The 26,598-nt window shown below is 45.3% G+C and overlaps 1 protein-coding gene across 1 annotated transcript in view; it reads right to left on the reverse strand.

The window, feature by feature from the left end:
• Window positions 1–26,598, reverse strand: part of TRPM6 (transient receptor potential cation channel subfamily M member 6) — a 1,703,532-nt gene that overhangs the window by 913,977 nt on the left and 762,957 nt on the right. The window contains exons 13-14 of the mRNA XM_069625828.1: window positions 23,086–23,139; window positions 9,537–9,677 (exon numbers count right to left, since the gene is read on the reverse strand). Of these exons, the coding sequence (XP_069481929.1) occupies window positions 9,537–9,677; window positions 23,086–23,139 (195 nt within the window). The remainder of the gene's footprint in view (window positions 1–9,536; window positions 9,678–23,085; window positions 23,140–26,598) is intronic.

Here is a 26,598-nt window from a genome sequence, read left to right on the forward strand (position 1 = left end):
GAGGCAGAGCTGGATGTGTGACCAAAGTAGGTAGAAAGAGATGGGCGGGATGTCTATCCTTCTGTTTGCAGTGATAAACTGGCACCCTTCTCGCATGTAATGTCACTATGCTTTGACTGCTACCATGAAGTTATGCTCTGTCTTCAACCAGCAAGCTGAAGGGAGTGCCGTCCGACGGGAAGGATTGTGCAACAATCAGGGGATTTAACTCCCTACACTATCCAGCAGCCCACACGGCTCACTTCTCACCCCTTGAAATCTCCCGGTCTCTGCCCAGCACCACTTTCCCCATTGGGCCAGTGCACTGGCACCCTGCTCGAACACCTCCACTCTGCGATCCGCCGAACCCCAACCCCTTCACACCCCCTCACAACTCTGGGCCCTCACACACATCCCTGTTCCCATGCCCTGCAATGACGTACCGGCAAATACCAGGTCATGTTGCAGGAGGCGGGTTTTCAATGACGGTCCTTGGAAAGCGGTCTTTGTCTTGCATGAACAATAGAATGCGGGCAAAAGATGGCATACCGGTTGTGCCATGCTGTGTACAGCGCTTTATGCCACAGTAAGGACACCCCACAGAACTACAGAGCCGGAAGGGACGCTATCAGGTCACAAGTCAACAAACCAGCACACCCAAAGACAAGCTCCAAGAGTACCAAAATAAAGGAAATGTCCAATGAAGGTTCAATAAAAATTAGATGTTAATTAAACTAAAAGGCAATAAAAAACATAAAAACACTAACAAACCACGCCTGTCGTGGGATACAGAGAGAATGCATACTTTAGGTGAAAAGGGCTCTCTGGGTGTTGACGAACAGGGGTCTGCAGGTAGATGTTCTAGAAAGCCAAGCAAAGTTCAAGATTATAGGGCCTCATTACATGTTTGGTGATATTTTGGCAGTAAATCTGTCGAGATACCATCAAACGGATTTAGCGTTACTGCTACTTGGTCCGGCAGAATTATCGCCGGATTGCAAGTGGTGGTATGGCAGTGTTAATCCCCATTTATGGAGTCCATAGGATTCCATGGGGATTTCAGTAGAATTACCACTAGTGGTAGTTCTGCCGGAATTGCCATTTTATGGTGGTAAGGTGGCAGAATTACCTCCAGCATTTTGCTGGAGTATTTCCTCCACCTTACCTCCACCCATCGTTCGGCAGCGCAGTAATACGGCAGTAATGTTGTGGTAACTCTGTTTTTAGCCAAATCGCCAAACTCATTATGATGTCTTTATAGCATACAAATGGGGCCTTAAATGTCGCTTATAATCATAGAACAAGGCCAGAGAGACAAAACCTCTGATTTATACCTTGCAATCTTCTTTTCAGGGCATCAATAGCATCAAACCAGGCTTTTGGGATTTCTAATGCTTTGAGTCAGGTTTGATGTAGCAGTGTAGTGCAAGGGGATTCAGCAAAGTTGTGGGGTTCAACAAACAGCAGTGGCTACTGACTCAAAGAAGCTTGGCAAATGAAGGCAATGTTTTGAGTCAGTGTCGCTTGAAGGCTCAACAAGGTCTACGTTCAGGGAAAGTGGCGATTCAGCTTCAGTATTTCATAGTGTTGCACTGGCTCAAAGCAACACATTGATGTCTCAACTGCGGTCTCGATAGTGGCTCAAAGGATCTCAAAGTGCTCAAAACACCTTACAGTTGCTTAGAGTGCCAGAGGTACATCTTTTTGGTCCTTACATCAGCTAAAAAGTGGTTGAAGCATTTGCAGAAACTTGACGTTGTAGAGAGAGCCAAAGACAACATTTATTGGTCCTTGCAGTGCTGGGGTATCACCCACTGGGTCCCTGAGTAAAGGGGAATGTGTCTGCTGCCCTTCCCACCCAAGAAGTTTGCCAGGGACACTTGTAGAGTTGCCACTTCAGCCGCAGAGTCCTGGGACAAGCTTTCCTCCAGAGGTGGTTACGGGGACAGTCTGGTCTCTTAATGGAGATTTGAATCCTCAACCATAGGATAGGACTTTGGGTAGCTTTACCCCAACAATGTTTCAGTGAAACCTTCTTCAAGTTATTTCCAATATAGTTCCAAGAGGATTCAAAGAGGATCCCAAGCAATAATTCCTCAAGATGGTCTCAAAGATTACTCACAAAGTTGATTCATTTCAGGGGGCCTCTTACACCCTTAGTCACTTTGCTACAGAGGTTTGGTCCATTCCATGCCTTCTGCAAGGGGACCAGTTCTGACAAGTAACAAGGGTTATTCCTTGTGATGTCATCCACCATAGTGCCTATCTGCAGGAAGCGGGGACAGTGCATATTGAAGATGGCTGGCCCCTTCTTCAGTGTGTAGTACCTCTAATCAAAAGGACCCCTGTAGTTATATTTGCCACTATGTTTTTGAGGTCGCTTTGAAGTTCCCATCTCTTATCCCACCCCCAGAGAGGAATGTTTTGTTTCCATGGGAAAGGTGTCAAGGCTTTCTAGAGGAAGACAAAAGACATCATGGGCAGACACACCATCTGTGGTAGGTGAAATGCCCAGGACCAGACACAAACGGCTCTGCAGCTGAAGGACATAGTGGAAACCAAAGGGATGAAATGAAGATTGAATTTTGGCAATTCTTTGTTTATATGCTACTATATCCAACTAGATATAGCTTTAGATTTTGATTGACCAAATATACAGTCACCAGACAAATGAGGATATAAAGTTAAAGGTAGTTTCAATATGCCAGTACTTTTAAAGGCAACCCATGGCTGTTGGAATTAATTTGATTCCAGTAGACTGCATTAGGAAGGTATTTGTTACTCTGTATTTGCCATGTGGCTATGTCACACTACAGCTGTTGGTGCATCAGTAGAAAAGGCCCCGCAGAGTACACATGTTCACTATACTTTTCAGCATGCAGCATTGGAAAGAAAGATCTGTTTAGCAGAACACATTTTTAAGAGAGAAAACCACCATCATTTCCCCTAGAAAAAAAAGAAAAAGCTGAGGTTTGCACACATTTGCCGATGGCATTCTGTTACATTATGCTTTAAACCTCTTTATTTTCTAGCAGCAGTGAAGTGAAAACAAAAGAAGGAAGAAAACACAGGTCAACGATAAACACCACCAGCACTAGCCGAACAGCCAATGGATGATGTCTTGAGGTCCCACGCTCTACTCCATGTGACATGCAGCTATTTCCTAGCCAACCCTCTTTCTTTGCTGCTCACAGAAGCTACACGTGTCTTTATTATACTCCTTCCTTAGTTGAACTTTGATTATGGCTTCCAGGTGGGGGTAGGAAGTACACTTGCAAAGTGCTTGTGTTTGAGAACACTGCTAGTCTCCCATTTGTACTTAGTTCTCACCTTGGCTGTTGTGGTATCTCCACAGCTCTGGAAGGGCTTTGGTGCACTTTTCCGGTATAGGTCACGGGTGCCCCATCATAGAACTAAGCATGCCTCCCAGCGGAGAACCTAGCATATTCGCTGGTGGTGTAGGCTTTGTTACCTTTCTGCTCTCCAACCAGCACCTTTATTGTTATTTTTTCACATGCCCATGAATTGTTTGACTGTGCCTCGTAAGCAGATACTTTCTTTCTACCGTGCTCTGGTGCTGCTTAGGTTTATTTCATATTACGCTTCAATGTAGTTCTCCCCCTCTGCCAGGACATTGCTGCGAGCATTGCCACTATCGTAGAAGAGACCAACATCGAGGTTATTGTATAACAGTAAAATCCTCTGTAGAGCAGTAAGTGTCAACTTCAGTAGCTGACATGTTCAATACTACACTATTTCTCCTAATTGAAAGACAGGACAATTGCAAAGTCCACTTTGCCCTCCACAACTATTAGTAGTGGGATTATTTCTTGAATGACCTTCCCGCAGCCAGTAGCAGGCATGTGGCTTGCTTTACCCCTGCAGAGGTTGGCTCATTTCTCTCTTCCTCACCTCTTTCGGATAAGATTGATGCCATGTTTTATGAAAGGTCAACCCAGTCCGAGGGAAGTGGTATGCATTCAGGGCAAGGCGAGAAAGCTTTAAAGAAAAAGAAGCATATGTGGACCATTGCGTGTACTCAGGAGCAAAGCACCAAGATGGTTCATGCAGGTCTCTCCAACGTTACCACTACACTAAAAAGTGATTAGAATTAGCACTCACCATCAGTGCTCTCGACCAAAAGACTCTTGGTTAGCATGTACAGACTTTTATGACCCATGCATAACTAGAAATACAGTGATCCTCAGAAGAAGACAATTAATTGATGTCCATCTCAGACAACTTGAGGAGAACCATCTCCGGTTTCGGAAGCACCTCAAGACCATCCTCTTTTCTTCTGCCTTCGCTCCCCCTCTCCCCTGCTGATCTGTTCTCTCTTGGCACCGTGCACCTGGCCACCCTCTGTCTTTTGGGCGCAGGTACCTGCTCATCCTGTCACCCTCCCGCACTGCCTCCGGGCCACCCCTTGCACTGGGGTCTGTATCTGTACCCATACAGCCCCCCCTTTTTCATCCTGCACTTATCGGACAAACCCTGTCTGCTGCCTTAAACCTAGCACTTGCAAATTGCTGGCTGCATTACCACTGTTGGTTGCCTTTATTATTTATTTATTGTTATTTATCTGTTTCTCCTCTGCTTCGCACTTTCCACCTCTCCCCCCTTCCATGCACTTTTCCCCTCCCCCCCTCTCCCATGCACTTGCACGTTCTCAATGTCACTGGGCCTAGTAAGTTCACTGTTTTGTTCTCCCCTGTTCCCCTCCCTTGCCTTGTCGCGCTCTGAAACACTTGTGTACGAGCGCGATAGAAATACAATATCAATCAATCAACAAAGTCGAATTCTTCCACATGGAGGAAAACACCAAAAAGGTGCAGATGTACTGCAGACTATGAACATTTTCAACCTTCTAATGAGGGCATGTTGGCAGACTGTACCCTGGTTGACCTGGGAGAAGCAATGTTTCACTGGCCAGATATTGTGCATCCCAATTCTTCTGAGTGGTGTGCTTTGTGGCACGTGGCACAGTATATTGGACTATGGCTCATAAAACCTCCCAGCAAGCCTACCTGTAGATATCCGAGGGCAGAATGCCCCCAACAAACCAGTGAAGGGGGCTGCTGAATCCCCACAACTGGAACACAGGACCCTCACTTTTATTCAATGCGACAGTAAACATCCAAAGTAGGGTACTGATCCGACAGGGCAATGCTGTCAAGACAAAACCCTAGCCAATTTTGGGCTGCTTGCAAAGATTCTTCAACTGGCCTAAGATGCCCATGCATCACATGACTCACTAGATCTGGAGTCCATTCAGGAGTGGGCACAGCGGGCCATGTGTATTCATGTCAGTGCCAATAGTGCTGTTTCTGTAAGTTTAGGAAGGCACCCCTCAGCAAGATTGACACCAAACTAGGTGAGTTAGCTGCTACAGAACCAGGTCCTGAAGTGGAAGACTCTCTTTTCAGACCAGCTTTCAGAAAAAGATATTAATGAATTCATCACCACCTTTTCATCTCATGACCTAGCTTAACTCAGTACGAAGAGTGTTTTCAGGTAAAAGATTTTCTCTCAGACCAGCTGTGGAAGGGGCTGGTCATCTGCTCACTTAAGGCAAGGCTGCTTTGATTCCAAACAACCAGGTTTCAGCAGAGGTGAAGGTTACTGAGAGGGGTGCAAGTCTTTACCCTACTTCCTGCAACATAGTCAGGTGGATGTGGCAGAGGATTTAAGCAGACTGCCCAACAAACAACCACCGCAGAGTCTGTCAACCACAGTAATTCTCGTCCCCTGGCTGGGTGAAAGTTGGCTTTATCTCTGTGCATTTGGTCAATGATATATTTGGACCCCTAGGTTCCTCAAGCTGTCAGCAGTTACCACATGGAGTTCCTTGCTCCACAGATGCAATCTAATTTTCCCTTTCCCAGCAACTTATCCAAAGACGACAGTGCTCTTATCAGACAAAAGCCCGTTTCCATAGCTCACAAGGGGGCTATAGAGGAGACCACGGTCAGCCCCTTAGGTTCCTCATAAATCTGTCCTTCTGAAAAAACAAGGCCAAGGTTATAAGCTGGTCATGAAATTCACAGATTCAGTTTATTTGTGCAGTACAAGAACTGGGATTTCTCATCAGTACAAAGAAAGTGATGTTGGTTCACTCTCAATTCATGGACTTCCTGGTCTTCTCTCTGTATTCAGTCACTTCTCCCATCATCTCCTTCAGATGAACCTGCAATTGATTGTCCAGGAATTTCCAGGGTTCCCTATTGGGGCATGATGTCCCTACAGGTTCCTTAATGCATAGTGGAACTTCTCTCTTCTGCTATTCAAGTATTATTTCGGAGTCCCCTGCACTGATTTGAAGCATAACACCCTTATACTGGGCTTTCTTATATGTCTCTTAACCATATGTAGCCCAACGCGAGGGATAATCTCATCTGGTGGATCCAGCACATGGCTGCCTGGAACTGTAGAGTGATCGTTGGCTCTCTCCCAGATGTAGTAACATAATCAGATGCCAGCTTTACAGGCTTGGGAACCTACTGCTATGGGGTCCCCACAGTGGGAAAGTTGTCCATACATGAGACCTTTTTACATATGAATTGTCCTGGCCTCTGGCAGGCTCTTTCGCCATCGGGAGCCTACTCAGGGGCAAATGATTCCCTTGTGCACTCCTATACATAAAAAAGGTTTCTGCAGTTCATGATAGCAAAACACTAGTTGCAACCTGATCAAGGCATTTGGTGGAATTGGGCAAGCATTTCTGGCACTACTGCCTTCAACAACAGATCACAGTGAGGGAAGAGTACCTTCTGGGGATTAACAACACCCCAGTGGACAAATAGTCTTGCCGCCGTTCGGACATCAACAATTGAAAACCTCACCATTGCTACTTTCAATTTCTTCAAGAGAGGTGGGTCCCTTGTGAGGTGGATTTGTTTGCCTCTCGTCACAACCGCTCACACCTCAGTTTTACAGTTGGTATCCAGTTCTGAAAGCTCTGACATGTATTTCTTCATAACTGATGCTTTGAAATCCTATATGCGTGTCCTCTCTTATCAATTATTTCTCAAATGCTTAACCTGTTTAGGTCTCAGTTAGCTCAGCTGATTCTTGTCACCCACTGTGGCTGATGCAACCCTGGATTCCAGATCATCTGAGTGTTTTCATGGCTTCTTCTCTTCAGCTTTCTCTAGTTCCTTATCTTTTAATGAGTCTGTCAAACCGTGCTCATCCACTGATCTTAGATCCCTCCATAGTTCTGAAGGCATGGCTGATGGCAGGTGACTTGCAAAAGTGGCAGGCCGTTTGCCCAGAGGCGTTGCTAGGGGGGGGGGGGCTTAGGGGCTATAGCCACGGGTCTTTTGGTTGTAGCCGCAGATAGAGTCTCAGGGTCTACAACCAAAAGGCTAGCTAGCCCAGAGTTCCAAAAATCCTGACATATGTGTAGACCTGGATCTTTTCCAGACCTAGCAACACCCCTGCGTTTGCCAGCTGCCTGTAATCACCTCAGGAATTCATGGGCTCCTGGGGCATCAAAACATTATAGTTTGTGCTTGTCTTTATGATCTGGCTGGTGTGTTCAACAGGGTTCTGATCGCTCCAATTCCTCTTCAGTCTTGGTTGCCAAATTCCTGTACTCCCTCATTACTGATGGTAAACGATAGTACATATTGTTAATATATTTTATTGGGCCATGCCAGGGAGACCAGTCTGGGTCACAATGGGCAACCCTCCTCTAGTTATAAGTAACAAGAGGGTTTTGAAATGACCCTGTCCCTTAATGCTAAAATACTATTCTGTGTATTCTAGAAAGGTGCGTGTTTTTGCATGATTTAGACAAACTAAATGTAACCCTACTGATATAGTTTACCTGTATTTTAATAACAATCCCAGACTGTTTGTAGTTTGCTGTCTGAAGTAATATGAACGGAAACCTGTCATGCGTCTGCTCATCTCCTTCTGCAGACCCCATCGACCGGTTTCTGGTGCCACCGTTGCCTGCTGAGTTTGCTTTGTTATGGGTCTCACTGGCATTGATACACCATTTAGCTCTAGCAATAGTGGTGGCATAACCACAAAGGCTTTTCTGGCAGGGGCATGTTTGGGAGATATAATCAGAGCAGGTGACCGGCCTAGCAATTCAACTTTCAGAGGCTTTAATTTCAAGCCTCTTGCTCATGGTGTGATTTGTTTGTCAATACACTTTTTACAAGAATTATATGAGAGGGTCTTACCACAAAATACTGATTGTCCTAAGTTTGTGATGTAAAATCAGTTATATCAAAGGCACTAAGGCGATTATTATTCCTCACCAGATACTCTGCCCTTTTATGGCTTATGGATGTTTTTTCTTCCATCCAGGGGTGTGGTCTCCCAGTGATGTTTGAAGATATGGAATTTCCCTGATGGAGGATTGCTCTCATTGTTACTTTAATTGGACAGTTATGGTTTCGGTGATTAATCTTATACTGCTTTCCATTCAAAAGTATACTACTCATCTTAACAGAAAGAGGACTGGCAAGGCAGCAACTGCAAGCTATTAGCTAGGTGGCATGGGGATTGGAACTACAGGACATCACCCATTTGGTATCCGGCTGTGGCGGAAGGGGGGGGGGGTGAAAGATTTGTTATTTTCTCGTCTGTTTTGTTTCACTAAATTGTACTATGCTGCTTTTAGAAAGTTTAATAATCAGCTCTGTGTCTTTAACAAAATTGTGATTTGACATCTCAGACTATTAGGATTATCAGCATTTGCCATTTTAACTCCGTTGTTCAGTGGAGAAATTCACATCTCCTCTCTTCAATGTCAGCTAACTGATGTATGAGTTATATTATATGTCTAAATACAGTTGTATTCTAAGCATTAATGTTCTGTGTCAAAGTATTGTACCATGTCTCATTAAAACCATTATCTTTGTCCTTGACATTGAAAGTAACCTGCCCCACCACATTTGCAGAATCTGTCATTTGGAGTAGCACATTCATTGAAAGGTTAAGAGTGAGACATTCCAAAAGCTTCCTTAATGTAAGTTGTAAAACTGACACATGTCTTCAGCCGAAATTCTCTCACAAAACATAAGCGACTGATACAGGGATGGGGTGGGATGGACAGGAAGCAGCGCACATCTATGTAAGCATACCATTAGTAACCTTGGAGTTGATCAATAACGCGTCTTACTGCCCGTAACCCTTCTTTTGAGACCTCATCTGTGGCTCTGGCCCACACCTAAAGTGATGACTGACAACTGCCATAATTGGCAAGCTGTATGCTCAATATTGATGCATTAAACATGTCATAAAATACTGAATTATTTCAAATAAAGAACAGCACCTCTCTACATTGTGGTGAAATAATGAGGGAATAAGTTAGACTTAATTGCTGAAGACTAATAGAAACCAAAGCAAAAGCATGAAACTTGCATGCACAATTGAAATGTGATAGCCTCTGAGTGTGGGTTCTGGCAGATGGAGAGGTTGCACTCAAGGCATCTTGTGAAGGTCGGTGCTAATCCCTTCAAGCACATGTATGCATCATGTGGAGTATTGTACATTTGGCACATAAAATGTTTGGTTTGGAATAGTGAGACGAAACCTACCTTGCATTTTCTGTAGAGGTTGTTATACAAAACTCGAAAATGTTTCCTAGTATAGCTGCTGCGGTAAGCTCCACCGATGAGATACTCAATGATTAAACCAATATCGATAAGGGATATCTTGTAGTCTGCGGGAAGGGTGCTCTGAAAATCAAAAGGGTGAGAACATGATACCATCAGCGAGTGCAAGGTGTGAAACATGAATGCCTTTGCTTCAGATTGTCAGGGTCTGTAAATCTCTCTTGGCAGATTCAGTAACACACCTGTCACAGCCATTTACGTTGTCAGCTCTGTGTCGATGACACAATCCACATTGTACATGGGGTTATCGGCAACTGTTCCCTGGCACTTCCCATTACCACTCGTCCACTCAGGCTTTGCTGTATGGGTAACCAGCAACTGGGAAAACTTCAAAAACTGCACCCCGCTAAAGTTTATTTTGTAAGAAAAGCCCATTAACTTCACTGTCTGACTGCATCCCTACCAATTCAGGACAAAATTAATGGTAGAAAAGGCACTATACAAATGCCTAATAACATGACATAACAAAGATAAAAGTTTTAAACTTGAACTCAATTGTGATTGCGGATAATTTGCTCCATTATACTGCACTTAATCTGGTTCTGCTTGAGCGTGCAAACCTCTGGACATGGGATAATACATCACCCCGGCACAGTCAAACTGAAAGGAAACAATGCAGTCCGCACTCGCAGAAGTTAAACGTGTACACGTCCATATTTTCATAAACACACGTATGCATGATCTGTGACTGATGCAAACACAACAGTTGAAGCACATAGCGATTAATGTCTTCGCAGTGAAGTAGCAAGTACATCAGAGCAGTCTCTTGATCAATTCAGAGATTTAAAATGTATTTGTAAGCTGCCATTCTTTATCTGGAGTATTCCACTTGCAAAATCACAGAAGCATGGTCCATGATAATTCAGCTTAAAGACCTTTTTTGAAGGCATTAAGCATGCTCTTCTCTATGATGGGTAATTTTACTTCCACTGTGGCTCCCAAAGCCACTAGTGGCCTTCAAAGAATTATTGGGACAATTAGTGTTTATGCCATGCAAAATTGCACGTGAATGTATGCAAAACTTCTGTCTCACATTTTTAGGGAATGATTTTGATATTTAGCAAAATATAATTTCTCTAAAATCAGAACACTGTTGGCCACTGTCAAAAAATATGTGGCATTCTTGCAATCATCTGTGTGTGAGGGCCATGTAATATGTATGTCATGTAATCTGTAACTGTAACTGTAACGAAGAGACCCATGGTCGCTCATGAACCTGTAATTCAAAACTTCTTACATATTCTTGTAACAACGCCTCTATGCCTCTGGGCTGCAAGTGTGCGATACAAATGCAAATAAATAAATAAATAAATAACTGCTCCTCAGAGATAACACATTTCTGAATAGTCTCAAGGGTGAGAAAGGCAGAAGAAACTAGTTACCACCTGTCATGAGAACAGTGTGTCTTCATGAGCCATTATAACTTTAAGATACTCAGCAATTGTGAGTAAAGAAGAGCTAAAGGGAGGACAGAGAAAGTTGGATCTACCCCTGCATCTCTATACGACTAGCCCTAGGCTGGGTTAATGGGCCGCCTATCTAATAGTGGATACAGTAAGGAAAAAAGAGAAACACATCTCAATTTCTAGTTTCTCAGTTGTTTGTATTCTGTATCTGATTGTGCTTGTTTCTCTAACTGCTATAGTGCTTGTTTGTTTATAAGTAGTCATAATATTGACAGGAGAGCCAGAGGTGGGCTTTTCATGTTTGTAACTATAAAAAAAGAAAGAAAGAAAGAGAGAGCTAACGTGGAAGCAAATCTCCACCAGTACTTTGGCAATGGTTGCTTTATTGGTCAGTACTGAAGGTGAGTATGCCGTAATTAAAATGTTACTCTCATTAGAGTGATTAAAAATTGCTGTGAAGAATCAGTCAGTAAGGGTAGATTCAGTGATTTGTAGATTTCCCTATTGCTGAATCGGGGAACGCGGTGGGAAGCCTCACGCTGTCTCCACGTGTTTTGTCAACCGGTTTCGGTGGGCTCTATAATTCGTTCTACCTTCTTCAGGACTGTCTTCTTGGTAGGCTGTGAGTGTTATCTGCATGTATGGAGTAACCGTCTTACTGGGACTATGATTCCATTTCCAACATACGTATATATGGAACAATCTCACCTGTGGACTTGTTTGGTCGGTAGCATTGTTTGTTTGTTTGTTTGTTTGTTTATTTATTTAGTATAGCGCGCAAAACCCAGAGGTAACAGGGCGCAACAGAGGTCAGGAAGATAGGATTACTTAAAAACTTGGTTACAGAATAAGATAGGCATGAGAAAAAGTGCATTGCATTTACAGTTACATTGTGTGGGATGAGCATATATACATATAATTGAGCGAAGGCTTACAAATTTACATATTAATACTGTGCGTAGGGGCAGTTCGGTTGCATTTACATATTTACAAATTTAAGGCTGTGCATGGTAGTCAGGTTATAGCATTGGCATGATCAGATTAGATGGCAGGGTTAGTCGTGAGGATCATTGGCCCGCAGCCAAGTGAGGGTGTTTCGCCTGAAGCTATAGTAGGATTGGTCAGTCCTAATGTGGAGTGGGAGGGCGTTCCAGTGTTGGGCTGCCAGGACAGGGAAGCTGCTGCCGCCGGTTTTCTTTTGTCTGAAATTGGGTACCTGCAGGCAGTAGGAATTGATCGATCTGGTGGGGCGGGTGGACGTTTTTTTCTTTATTCTGGATGCGAGATAGGGGGGGGCTGCGTTGTTTAAGCATTTGTGGGTGAGTGATGCCGTTTTGAGGGAGATGCGGTCATGGATTTTAAGCCATTTGTGTTCTCTTCTTTTGTTGGAGATGTGTTCCTTAGAGGGTAGGTTGAGGGCTGTTCTGAGAGCGTTGTTTTGTAGTGTCTGTAGTTTGTTGGTTATGCATTTGTTGGCTCCTAGGTACATGGCGTTGCAATAGTCCAGTCTGGATAGTATTAGGGCGTTGGCTATGATGATGCAGCTAGCTTGGGTGAGGAAGGCTCTACTTGCCCTAATTAGCTTGCATGTGTAGGCGGTGGAGGATGCTAGTGAGTTGACTTGTTTTTTTAGTGACATGGTTGCATCAAGGTGAAAGCCTAGTGTTTTCACTGTTTTGGCCACTGTGATGGTATTGCCATCAATGTTGAAGGCCTTATAGTTGGAACTGAGTTTTTTGAGATTGGTATTGGATCCGAGGAGCAGGATTTCGGTTTTCTCATCATTTAGACATAGACCGTGTGTGGCCATCCATGCCTGAATGATGAGATATATTTTGTTTACCAAGGCCGTATCTGAAGCGTAGTTGCCTGAGAGGGGTATGAGGATCTGGGTGTCATCTGCATAATTGGTATATGAGACACCCAGTCTGTCCAACTTGTCAAATAGGGGCTTGGTAAAGATGTTGTAGAGGGTGGGAGAGACGCAGGAGCCTTGGGGCACCCCACAGGTTATTTTAATGGGGTCTGCTGAGGCTAGGGTGGAGAAGACCCTCATAGTTCGGTTGTCCAGGAATGATTGGATCCAGGCTATGGCCTCTTTCGAGAAGTGGGCTGCTGAGGCCAGGTGTTCGCACAGGACTGCGTGATCCACCAGGTCAAATGATGCCGACAGATCGAGGAGTAGTAACATGGCAGTGTTCCCTTTGTCGTTAATCTCATTGATCTGGGTTTTAAGATCGATTAAGGCTGTCTCGGTGCCGTGCTTCGGTCTGAAGCCTGATTTGTGGGTGCCTAGTAGTTTGTGAGTTTCAAGATATTGCTGAATCTGCAGGTATGCTACTCTATCTATTATCTTTAACAGGAATGGCACCGTGGTGATGGGCCTGTAATTGGTGGGAATGGCGGGGTCTAGGGTTTGCTTCTTGAGGAGAGGCAGGACCCAAGATTCTTTGAGGTTGCTTGGTATGGTGTTGGAGGAGAAGGATGCGTTGATCAGCTTGGTTATGAAGGGGGCTAGATCCCTAGCAGCATCCTTGATTATTTGGGGAGGGCAGTTGTCGCCTTTGCAGTTAGATGGTTTAAGTGAGGCTATAATTTTTTCTGTTTCTGGGATAGATATTTTGGTAAATCTGAAGAGATTATGGCCTGGACGGTTGGCTGTTTTGTCGTGGTTGCTGGGAGATGCTTCATTGGTGGTGAGAGAGTCTTTTTTCAGAGCGATTTTGGTTTGGAGACTTTTGATTTTATTAGTTAGGGCGTTTTGGACGCTGGTGCACCATGCTTTATCCTTAATTATATTGTCTGGTGGGGGTATAGGGGATTCTAATTCCCTTAGTATAGCAAATAGTTCTCTGGTGTTGGAGCTCGATTTTTCGATTCTTTCATTGAATAGTTTCTTTTTTGTGAGTAGAATTTCTTTTTTGTAGTTGTTTGCACAAAGTTTGAGTTGTGATTTGTTCTCTTCTGTAGGGGAGTTGTGCCATTGGCTTTCAAGTTTCCTTTTGTGCAGTCTAAGTTCTTTCAGATGTGGGGTGAACCAGGTGTTCAGGTGGGCTTGCTGTTTGCTTTTTTGCAGTTTTAGAGGGGCAATGATGTCTAGTCCTTTTTTTATGGTATTGTTATAGTTTTCTACTAGGAGTTCTGGTTTTAGATTGTCGGGGAGAGCATTGAGGGTTGGCAGTAGTAGTGGTAGGAGGTTGTCTGGGGTTATGTTTTTTTTTGCTCTAGTGGGTAGTGGTGGTGCCATGATTTTTCCTTTGTTGACTTCTCTATTGAGAGATAAGGTGAAGTCAATGAGGTAATGGTCTGTCCAGTGCTGGGGAGTGGTTTTGGTAATGATGGTGTCGCAGTTTAGAGTGGCGATCCAGTCCAAGGTCCTACCTTTATTATGGGTGGGGGTGAGCACTCTTTGGATTAGGCCGTGTTCATCTAGCATGTTAGCTATGGCTTGTGCCGATTTGTCGTCAGGGTCGTTTAGTCCTAGATTCAAGTCGCCTAGTAGTAATATTTGGGTGGTGTCTTTTGTGTTGTTGGATAGGAGGCTGGATAGGTCTGCTTCGAATGAGCCAATGGGGCCGGGTGGCCTATATATTAGAAGGATGGTTAAGGTGCGACAGTTGGAAATGGGTAGTTTGGCTACTAGGAGTTTGCAGGATTTGAGAGGTGTTTGGGGCAGTGGTCTTAGCTCGAGGTTTGTTTTAGCTATGATGGCTAGGCCGCCTCCTCTGTTGTTGGGCCTGTCCATTCTGATTATTTGGTAATTTTCTGGAATGGCTATTGAGAGTGCTGGGCCTGCTGCTTCGTGCAGCCATGATTCAGTGATAGCTAGGAGGTCGAGGTTGTTTGAGGATAAGGTGTCTGCTATTTCTGTGGCGTGGGCCATTATCGATCTGGCGTTGATCAAAGCTCCGGATATAGTGGTAGTGTTGGGTGTATCCTGGATTGTTATAGGGATGAGTTTGGGTTGGGTGGGGTTGTAGCAGGGTGTGATGTGGCTCGGGTGGATTTTGGTGTGTTGCAGGGTGGGTCTCTTGTTGTGGTAGATGGGCTCGTAGAGACGGGGTAGTCTGGCTCGTAGTCTAGTGTTTCTTTCTAGGGTTGGACAGGGTGCATTATCTGCAGGGTACATGGTTATGGTGGCAATGACGATGGTAAGGTGTAATATATGTATGAGGACATACAGTAGGGTGGCTGTTTGGCTCTTGCTGAGGTACATTGTGCGGTTTGGCATATGTAGATAGACAGGGGGTTTACCTGAATTCACAACTCAGGCTAAGAATGGCATGTGCAAGTAGATGCAAGTAGGCAAGGGGTTCACCTAAGAACAGTAATCACATTTAGGCTAAAGATGGCATGTGCAAGTAGATGCAAGTAGGCAAGGGGTTCACCTAAGAACAGTAATCACATTTAGGCTGAAAATGACATGTGCAGGTAGATGCAAGTAGGCAAGGGGTTCACCTAAGAACAGTAATCACATTTAGGCTGAAAATGACATGTGCAGGTAGATGCAAGTAGGCAAGGGGTTCACCTAAGAACAGTAATCACATTTAGGCATGTGCAAGTAGATGCAAGTAGGCAAGGGGTTCACCTAAGAACAGTAATCACATTTAGGCTAAAAATGGCATGTGCAAGTGGATGCAAGTAGGCAAGGGGTTCACCTAAGAACAGTAATCACATTTAGGCTAAAAATGACATGTGCAGGAAGATGCAAGTAGGCAAGGGGTTCACCTAAGAACAGTAATCACATTTAGGCTAAAAATGACATGTGCAGGAAGATGCAAGTACGCAAGGGGTTCACCTAAGAACAGTAATCACATTTAGGCTGAAAATGACATGTGCAGGAAGATGCAAGTACGCAAGGGGTTCACCTAAGAACAGTAATCACATTTAGGCTGAAAATGACATGTGCAGGTAGATGCAAGTAGGCAAGGGGTTCACCTAAGAACAGTAATCACATTTAGGCATGTGCAAGTAGATGCAAGTACGCAAGGGGTTCACCTAAATTTGGTAATCATATTTGGGCTGGAAATGGCTGCAGACATATAAATAACTCTGCAAGTTGGACCAGTTAGTAGAAAAAGACTACCACATGGGCGGGGGGGCGCACCACTGTATTGTGGGTTTCGAATAATACCAAGAAGGATCTGTGGTGTATGAGTAAACATGTATACGTGTCTACTGTACTTGCTTCTTGAGTACTATAGAATGATAGCTGTTCAGTAAATGAGATCGCTCCAATCACACATTAAGAAATGCGTACAATTTGTTTGGCGTTAGGGAATGTCAGAGTTTCCGCAGCTGGTGATTGTTACCGCTTCTGTCGTTAGAAAATCAACAATTACAAATGTAGGTGTAGCGCTTCAATTATTTTTTTTTATAAGAGCTTAGCCATCTTATGTAGTTAAGCATTACTCACCAAGACAGTTCAGTTAAGCTGACAGGTACCATGGTGCTGTGCGTGGCCAATGTACCATGCATGTTTAGAATCAGTATAGTGCGGCTGAGGGCGTCTCCAGCTTCTGATAGTGAGAGATCCTGGAGTTGAAAGGGCAGAGATCCTGGCCCCTGGCTCCTACGGCTCCGAACAGGCACCCAACAGGCCTTAGAGTGGCCTTTGAGCTGGCCGCCGGCGTGATCCGCCTGCCGGCGGTTACAGCTGATGTTAATGAGGCTCAGCCTCGGTTTCAGGCCGCGCTGCGCCCGGCATAGGCGAGTCAGGCGGCGTGTGGGGACAGGGTCAGGCAGGCCCTGTCCGTGTTCCTCCCCGCTTGTCGCGTGGTTCCTCTGCTGGGCTGGGGTGCTGGGGGGGCTCCTGCCCTCGCCCCACGATGAGGAAGAGTGGAGTGAGGGGGTGAGCAGGCACCCAACAGGCCTTAGAGTGGCCTTTGAGCTGGCCGCCGGCGTGATCCGCCTGCCGGCGGTTACAGCTGATGTTAATGAGGCTCAGCCTCGGTTTCAGGCCGCGCTGCGCCCGGCATGGGCGAGTCAGGCGGCGTGTGGGGACAGGGTCAGGCAGGCCCTGTCCGTGTTCCTCCCCGCTTGTCGCGTGGTTCCTCTGCTGGGCTGGGGTGCTGGGGGGGCTCCTGCCCTCGCCCCACGATGAGGAAGAGTGGAGTGACTGACCAGGTCACATCTGTGACTAAGGTGCAGATTGATGTATTGGAACATACAGGGGACTTCCTTGTGGAACACCCGTATTAGCAGATGTCTTTCATAACTCGCAACCGTGTCGGAATTGTGAATTTAGCCAGTGCACATGTGGCATTTGCCGACTTAAGGTCCGTACATCCTGCAGAGAAGACCTTTTTTTGCCATGGATCATAGCACTTGTCATCTCTGTCAGGGTTGAAGCGTAGGGTATGCAGTCTGTTTAGACGTGGATGTGGCGTCCTGTACCACCAGACTTTCTGTAGTAGGATGTGGGCTTAAGTAAAAGGGATCACTGCTTGAATCTCTATATTTGCCTGTCAACTTTTTATTTACTGCTGGGATTAACTCTGGTGTATCCCAGTTGGCATTGACCTGCCTTTGTAAGGCCACATGGAAGGGAAGAATAGGGTCCTCCTGTGGTCCCTTATCTAAAATATCTGTAAGATCATCCTGCACAAAATGTGGTGCAGGTCTACTCCATCCCAGATACTCAATAACTCTAGACATTAATTGTCTGTACGACCCATCAGCATGGTCTGAGGTGTCTGGTCTTCCAAATTCAATCTCGGGAGAAGTATCTATTGAACTTGCAGTTTGTAGAGTCTCATATAGATCTTTTATCTTTGATTCCTCTGATATCTGAGCCTCTGGAACACCTTGTGACGCATATTACAACCCAAAGGGTCGTGAATCGTCAGATGAGGGCTCATGTTCCTCAGAAATGGCCGAAAGTGACTTAAAAAATTCTTTCCTTGGCACTGGGAGAAAATAATCTCTAGTTTGTTCTCACCCTTGAAACTATTCAGAACATTTTATCACTGAGCAGCATTATACATACCCCTCACACACAGACTATTAATCTTGTGGGTAATCTGCCCCCCTCTTCTCCTTTCGTGTTACAAAATATTGCTAGGGCAGAACCCAGTTCTAAATACTGTTAAGCAATCCAACCCCCCCTCTTGTTTAATCATTCTTGCAATCATGCCATTTTCAAAATCACCTTGAAGAAAATTAATAGTGAGAGCTATAATAATATAATTTTCACATCCATGGCACATGTCATTTATGATGCCATAAGCAAAATATATTAAATGGCTTTTGTGCAATTGAGACAAAAAATGTAAAAAAATTGAACTATTATCATGAATTTTAAAGTGAATTTAAGTGTCCTTTTCGATGAATGACTGACATTATTACCTCACTTTCCCAACAGACTGGCCTGCATTATGTCCATTGTCATGTCCAGACTAGACTATTCAAACTCATTGGACCTGGGTGCACCAGACTACCAACTTAACAAACTCCAAAGAGTCCAAAACACAACTGCTAGACTCCTCCTTGCATTAGGAAGAAGAGACCACATCTCGCCTGCTCTCCGCACTCTCCACTGCTCTGCTCTTCTATCTCCGAGACTCTTGATGCCCCTGTCATGAGGATCCTTTTGAAGGCCAAAGCCAAGTGCAATTCTTGGTGCAACCTAGCTACCCTTAAACGCAAGTGCAGGGTGGATGAGAAGAAATGGAGGGCTTCTTGTTCATCTTCTGACAAACTGGCCTGCTGCCTGCTCCAAAGGCAATACCGACTCTGTCCATACTACGAAGAGAGCCCACATCCAAGCCTGTGTCTCTGCGGCATCTAATAACTCGGCCGAGCTCTTCAAAAAGTGCAAGGAGCTGGCCAACCTTGCTGCAGTCTCTACCTCTCCTGTCGCCTCCCAGGCCCTTTGCAAGGCAGTTGCCGCTCACTTCATCTAAAAAACTCAGGACATCCTGTCCACTCTCTCGTGCCATCCCCCTCTTCTCCCTTCTCCTACTATATACCCTGGCCCTCCTGCAGCCGCCCACCCACCCTCTTTCTCGTCCTTTTCTCTTTTCTCCCCTGACAAGGTCTCTAGACAATTCTGATCTATGAAAGTCTCGTCAAAACAAGTTCTTCCCTGTTCCTCCAAAACCATCAAGGACCACATTGATACCCTTGCCCCTGCCCTGGCCGATTTCCGCAACCTCTCCTTCACCTCAGGAGCTCTCCCCTCTGAAGCACTCTCTTGTGCATCCTCTTCTCAAGAAACCCACAGCGGACCCTTCTTGCCTGACAACTATCACTCTATCTCCATCACTCCTTTCCTGGTCAACCTTCTGGAAAAGCTGGCCACCTCGCAGATTAACCTTCACTCTGATTCTGTCGTTTGTCTCCACGACAATCAGTCTGGCTTTAGAGCTGACAGTTCACGGAAACTACTCTCCTGAACATCCGTGAAGATCTGCTCTCCAACCTTGACTCTAACATCCCTTCTGTCCTCATCCTACTTGATCTCTCTTCTGCCTTTGACACGGTCAACCATACCATCCTGCTCAACCGTCTCCATGATAACCTGGGTATCACTGATCAGGCGCTGGCCTGGCTGACCTCTTTCCGCTCTGATCGACCATCCCACATCCAACTTGGGTCCTTCCTTTCTTCTATCTCCCTCTCTACTTGCGGTGTTCCCCAGGGGTCTAACTTCTCACCCTGGCTTTTCAACCAATGCCTGGCAACTCTCGCCCATCGCATTGCTGTTTTCTGCTCCAACTTTCGGTGCTATGCTGATGACACTCAAATCATTTTCAGGCTTCCCTCAGCCACATCTTCTCCTTTTCTCATCTCTTGCCTGTCTGCCATTCAGGAGTGGTGTACCACCAACAATCTCTGCCTGAATGCCAGTAAGACAGCGATCCACCTCATCGGCACACCCTCACCCTCCTTTCCGGTCACTCTTTGGCCGGCCTCCCTTGGACCTCTGCCTACCCACACCTGCGAGGCCAAGAACCTCAGGGTCATCTTCGACTCCACACTTTCCTTTTCTGCCCACATCTCTGATGTTTCTAAAATGTCAAACTTCCATCTGCACCTCCTCAGAGGTATTCTGCCTTTCCTCTCCTTTCCCCTGAAGCTCACTGTCTCTTAAGCCCTGGTTCTCTCTAGGCTGGACTATTGCCATGGTCTCTTTCTAAATCTACCTGCTTCTACTCTCTGCTCTCTGCATCTCATCCAGAACAGGACTGCGAGACTTGTCCTTGGTCTCAAGCCCTGGGATCGTATCTCTCCAGCCCTGAAATCTTTTCATTGGCTCCCAGTGGCTGCAAGGATTACATTCAAGACCCTCTGCATTGTCCACACAAGGCTTTCTGGGGCCTGGGTCCAAAATACCTTCAACTCTCCCTCCGTAAATACTGTCCCTCTCAAATTCTTCGCTCCTCCACCTCCAACTCCCTTAGGGTCAGTTGTTTCTCAAAGAAACAAGCTGGGGGTAGATCTCTGTCGTCAGCTGGGGCCTCCCTCTGGAACAGCCTCCCTTCCACTCTGAAACTTGAGGAGAACCATCTACGGATCCGGAAGCACATCAAGAACATCCTCTATGCTTCTGCGTTCGCTCCTCCTCTCCCCTGCTGATCTGTTCTGCTTTGGCATTGTGCATCTGGTTACCATCTGATTTTGGGCAGAGGTACTTGCTCACCCTGCCATGCACCCGCACTGCCTCCTGGCAACCCTTGCACGTGGGTCTGTATCTGTAACCCTAAAGCCCCCCACTTTTTCTGCACTTATCAGACCCCCCGCCTGTGCCCTAAACCTAGCACTTGACACTTGCTGGCTGCACTAGTACTGTTGTTGTTTTATTCCTTTGATCAGCACTTTCCACCTCTTCACCTCCCCCTGCACTTTCCCCCCTTCCATCTCTCCTGCACTTGCGCATTCTCAATGTCACTGGGCCTAGTAAGATCGTTGTTTTTGTTCTGTCTTGTTCCCCTCCCTTGCCTCATCGCGCTCTGAAACACTTTTGTATGAGCGCAATACAAATAAAATATCAATCAATATCAATCAATCCACTGGCTGCCTATTGGACATAGGGCCACGTTCAAAATCCTATGCATCACCCATCGAGCAGTACACAAGGCCGGTCAAACGTAACTCCAAGAGAAGACTATGCCCTATCGCCCAACATGCACCCTAAGGTCAAGCGTGGCCCTCCTACTAATGATCCCAGCCTCCAATTCAGCCAGGTCTGGAGGGTAAGCCTACTCCATAAGGGCACCAACTCTGTGGAATTCACTGCCTCCCCATATTTGACACAATCAGGACTACATGGCCTACCGCAAAGCGTTAAGTACATGGCTTTTCCCAAATCAGTGAAAGGGACCGCCTAAGGCCGCAAATCCATCCACATGGCGACATTTTGGACGGAATTTGTATTACTCGAAAAAAACACAGCAACAGCTAAGGCCACGGAAGCTGACTAACGAATATAAGTGACAAATGAATGCATGAACAGTCAGGGCACGGATGTCCGCCTATAGACCAGAGGGATCCCGGCCCAGGCAGTGGCGTACTGTACGTGCCGGATCAACCACCAAGACATAGCAACTGGTATACGATCAAAATAGAGGCTTCCCGGACGACCTAGAAATAAGAGCCAATCACTGCCCACCGGAGGCACAGAATTGACTATGGTCGGCTGGACTATCCAAAGAATAATGGGATAACCCAGGAGGCACACACCCCCCATCGTAAACTACCACCAAAGCCCGAAATATGGGCCCTCTGAGTCCTACTACTGAGCGTCTGGAAAAATTCCTCCCAACCGAGCTAATACTTTATACCCTTACCGGCCAGACTATCTCTCTTGGAAATCCACTACCACGAACCACCAGAACAGACACAGCCATTGCATTTAGCTCTGAAAGCAAGCCAGGAACAGGACCCTCCGACCGGTAACCACAGACACTCACTCCTACCAATATGCTCACTCTCCACTTTGCACCAACAAACAATAGAACGCAGCTACCCCCTCGATCAATTTGGCCTAGCTGCACACATACCTAAATTGGTTCCGAAAACACGTCAACAGCCTAGTAGAATGTGGTTATACCCCACGAAAAAAACAGCCTAGCTGCACACATATTCTCCAACACAAGCCCCATGGTAGCCAGAATGCAGACTCCGAGTCCACTTTCCTCGCTGCACACATTTAAAATGACCTCTCGCATCCACCGCACCACACATAGCGATAGAATGCAGCCAACCTGCGTAAACCACTCTGGCCACACACATACCAAGTGCACCCAAGCACTAATATCCTACTCTACTCCCTCCACTGATACCGACCACGGTCCCCAAGGGAGTTCAACACACAGCACTTTGAGATCATACCAATGATACATAAGGCGCTATACAAATGCACTATAACATAACATACCTTCATTGATAACATCCCAATTAATTATTTGAGATCTGCATCAGTATTTACTTATGTGCATCTTATGATTTGTGTCTTGGACTGTTCTAAATCAATGAAATATCTCTAACCATTGAGAATGCGTAGTTTCCTTGGTTATACACAATTGAGCCAGAAGTAATCAGTATGCATGTGAGAAAAGAAACAGATGAATGAAGGGTAAGTGGGTATGCAGACCTAGCACCTCTTTTGCAACAACAACAAAAGGATCTTCATGAGCCTGAACCTCATTGACCTTACAGGCTGTTGTGGTTCAAGTAGAGGGTTAATCCAATGTCCCCAAAACATATTGAGACATCCCTGTTTCCACTACAGAGGAAAGCATATGTGGAAATTGTGTGAATCGGCACCATGGGGGCTGAACATGCCAGATGTACAAAGGGTCAGGAAAATTTGAGAAAACTGCACTTCAACTTACTTTGTGATTTCTGTGCCCTTGCTCCAAGATAGCCACTGCCCAGCAGAGCTTGAGCACAGCGGTTAAATCAGAGCGGTAAAATACAATCTCAGCCCCATAGAACATACCTGCCACACAGTTGGAATAAGCAATAATTCCCTTCACTGTGCTTCATGCAGGAATAGCAAGCACTTCTGCGTTTCACAGTTCATATAGTTGTATGTTCATTAACCCATTGACTCAGCTTACCTGCTTCACATCTCGAACAAGATGCTGCAAGAGAGGATTTGTTGGTCCTTGTTTCTGGAGAATAATCAAGATAGAGAGATTATTTAGAGAGGTACATTCGTTTCTAATTTTCCTCCCCATAAAAGTGTTAGTTACTGCTCATTTTCATTTAATCCAGTAAAGATAGAAAGAAGACTTTTTTTGCCACACCATTAACATTATCTATACTGTGCATAATGGATTATTACTAGAAATTAACATTGCCGAATAGATTAGCTAATTAAAGTCAAGTTGAAGGTTGTAGACATTTGGGGAAATTAGAAGGATATTCAACAGAAAATCGTTTATATGATTCCATTGCACAATTAAGAGTTTAGGGTGTTTGCATTTTAAAGCACTGCCTTATAGAATATAGGAGATCAATTCAGTGGAATGTGCTGTAGCACCTTGAAGTATTTGTTTCGCTTAATGGAATTACCATGAAAAATACTTTGAGCACAATAACCGGGAAGACTCAAAGGAGATGGTAAAATGCTGCTTTAATCTCAAGAAGTAAAGCTGGGCGTATATACACTCATCAACACGACTGATGCAGGATCACACTTTTTTTCAACCATGCATAGCTTATATAATGCTAGATGAGTCATCTATGATGTCATCCTACGTGGCAAACTTCGAAAACCTATCGAGGGGTGGGATTTGATTCAGGGAACAAGTCTACATATAGAAGGCATGAGTGTTAGTCTCTCATTGAATGCCCCTTATCTGTAGGACACAACCTGAGCTACTTCTATGTACATTGCATATTGATTACAGCAGAGAATATGGCAGCGGGCTAATAACTGCAACATTGTATTAAAAAGTGCTCTGCAGGCTAATCTAATGGGTTGGAAACCCTATCCAACCTTGGCCTTTCGGCTTGCTAGCAGCACGCACATAGAGACGATACCTAGGTGGTTGGAGATACGTCAGTTCTTCCTTTGTTTCCCAATAAGTCACCCTCTTTCATTGGTAGGCCTCATGCCAGTGTCTCTTGTTTGAAGGTTGACCTTGCTAGTCTACTCAGTCTCGGGACTTCTGAGGGAGTGTAGGCACATGGCTATCTTAGCTCCAAGCTTAATGAATAGCTCTTCTTTGTGAGATCTTCATCACGTGTTGTGAGACCATGAATTTTTCCATATCGACAGTGCTTTTAACCTTATTTGATTCAACCTTTGCTGGGTGCAGTTCTCCTTGTATCGTTTAGGGGCTTGCTCAATCTATCCCATATTGACTTTGTGCCCTTTAATCACATAATCTAATTTGGCCTGAGTAAATGTTTGTGTTCCTCGTAATCTTTAGAAAATATGTCATTGCTGCATGGTCTGCTCGTGGACTCCCTTCGTGCTTCTTCTTCATCTCTCAAAATAGCATCCTTGGTTCAAAGCCAATGTACTCCTCTTTTTTGCAAAGAAAACAGCTTTTGAATCGTCTCTCCACGTTTAGGATCCTGGGCTCGTGTTTTTGAGGTAACTGGGTTGATTGACATGAGCCTTCGTCCATCTTGTTCTGATGGTAGTCCTAAACGTTGAATATGTACCTCTCTTAAGCAAGCTTCTATGTTATCTTTCAACCTTGCGTTTCAGCGTATTTACAGTTGTTGACCAGGTGGTCACTTCATTCTTCTTTATATTCGTAACTATTGCATCATGGAGTACATGTTCTACTACTGCTTCGGTTACATCGTTATTCTTAAGTAATTTTCGTATTGTTTCAACATAAAATCATATATCTTCTTTCACACACTTTTTTGCTGCCCTAAAGCATTGTTTAATGTACATCCATATCGTGCATCATTTTATACATGGCAGCTTTTTGACAATCCGGCAAGGAACATCTTCTTGGTAGGTTTCCTCCGCTGTTTGAACGTGAGAGTATTTTCTGAATGGCTGCCTGAGTGCACATAATTTTTCATGCCGTCGACGTGGTATGGACATGTCGCATAAACTTGTGCATGGGCTCCCAAATGTAGCTCCTTGTCTGTTACTCCAATAGGGTAAGGGTGAGGGGCCGTTGACTAGGGAGAATTCGTCCACTTGCTCCTCTACAGGACTTATATACAATCATAGATGGGTAACCCGGGAGGATAGCTCAGGGGCAACGCGCTCGCCTTGAAAGCAAGATGACGCAGAGCAACAGAGGTTCAATCCCCGGGTCCGGGCTTAGAAACCTCTGGGTATTAAGCGGGTTATATAATCAATTACAATTACAACTTATATCAATGTAGTCAGCACTGAGACTATTAAGCAACTGAAATGCTCAGATCCCTCAAGGGACATCAATAGTATTTCAGTCAATATGTCCACTGTTTGTGTGCAAGGTATGTTCAGTTGTCACAAGGCCTTCCATTTGAATACAGAGAACTACTGTCAGCTCATCTTCGTCTAGTCCTAGGCTTAAAAGTGACCGACTGTGTGATGGTCAATCTGATAGCTTTCCACTTTATGTATGATATGATATGGCATTCATAACGCGCCTATACACAAGTCTTTCAAGGCGCGACGAGGCAAGGGAGGGGTAACAGAGGGAAGACAGACAACAATCCTACTACGCCAGTGTCATTCAGATCGCGCAAGAGCATGCGAAGGGGCAAGGGGAAAGTGCGGGGGGTGAGGGGACAGTGAAGTACATGGGATAATAGAATAAATAACAATAAGTAAAAGTAAGACCAGCAGGTGGCAAGTGCAAGGGTAAGTGCAGCCATCAGGTGTCAAGTGCTGGTAGTGGGACTGTAGGGAAACAGAACACAGTTCCCAAGTGCGAGGGTTGCCAGGAAGGCAGCGCCAGTGTGCGACTGGTGGGGGAGATGACCTGGACCCGAGATCAGAGGGTGGCCAGGTAACCAGTGCTGTTTCAGTTTAAGCCAGGAAGTCAGCAGGCAAGAGGAGGAGAAAAAGCAGAAGCAGAGAGAAAGGTTTTGATGTGCTTCCGTAACCGGAGATGATTCTCCTCAAGTTTCAGGGAGGCAGTTCCAGAGGGAGTCCCCATCTGAAGAAAAAGATCTACCACCAACTCGTTGCTTGGAGAAGCGACTGACCCAAAGGGCGTTGGAGGCAAAGAGCTCCAGAAGGAAGATATTTAGGAAGAGAGAGTTGAAGGTATTGAGGCCCCAAGCCCCAGAAGGCCTTGTGGACAATGCAGAGGGTTTTGTACTTAATCCTCACAGCCACTGGGAGCCAGCGCTGATATTTCTGTCCTGAGAGATACGATCCATGTGCTTGAGGCCAAGGACAAGTCTCGCAGTCCTGTTCTGGATGAGTTGCAGAGGGCGGATAGCAGAAGCAGGCAGATTTAGAAAGAGGCTGTTGCAGTAGTCCAGCCTAGAGAGAATCAGAGCTCTGGAGACAGTGAGTTTCTGGGGGAAGGAGAGGAAAGGAAGAATACCTTTGAGAAGGTGCAGCTGGTAGTGTGACTTCTTAGAGACGTCAGAGATGTATAGAGAGAATGAGAGTGTGGAGTCGAAGATGACTCTGAGGTTTTTAGCCTAAAAGGTGG

This window comes from Ambystoma mexicanum, chromosome 6p (assembly GCF_040938575.1).
Source record: "Ambystoma mexicanum isolate Mex_15411 chromosome 6p, UKY_AmexF1_1, whole genome shotgun sequence".
Classification (NCBI taxonomy): domain Eukaryota; kingdom Metazoa; phylum Chordata; class Amphibia; order Caudata; family Ambystomatidae; genus Ambystoma; species Ambystoma mexicanum.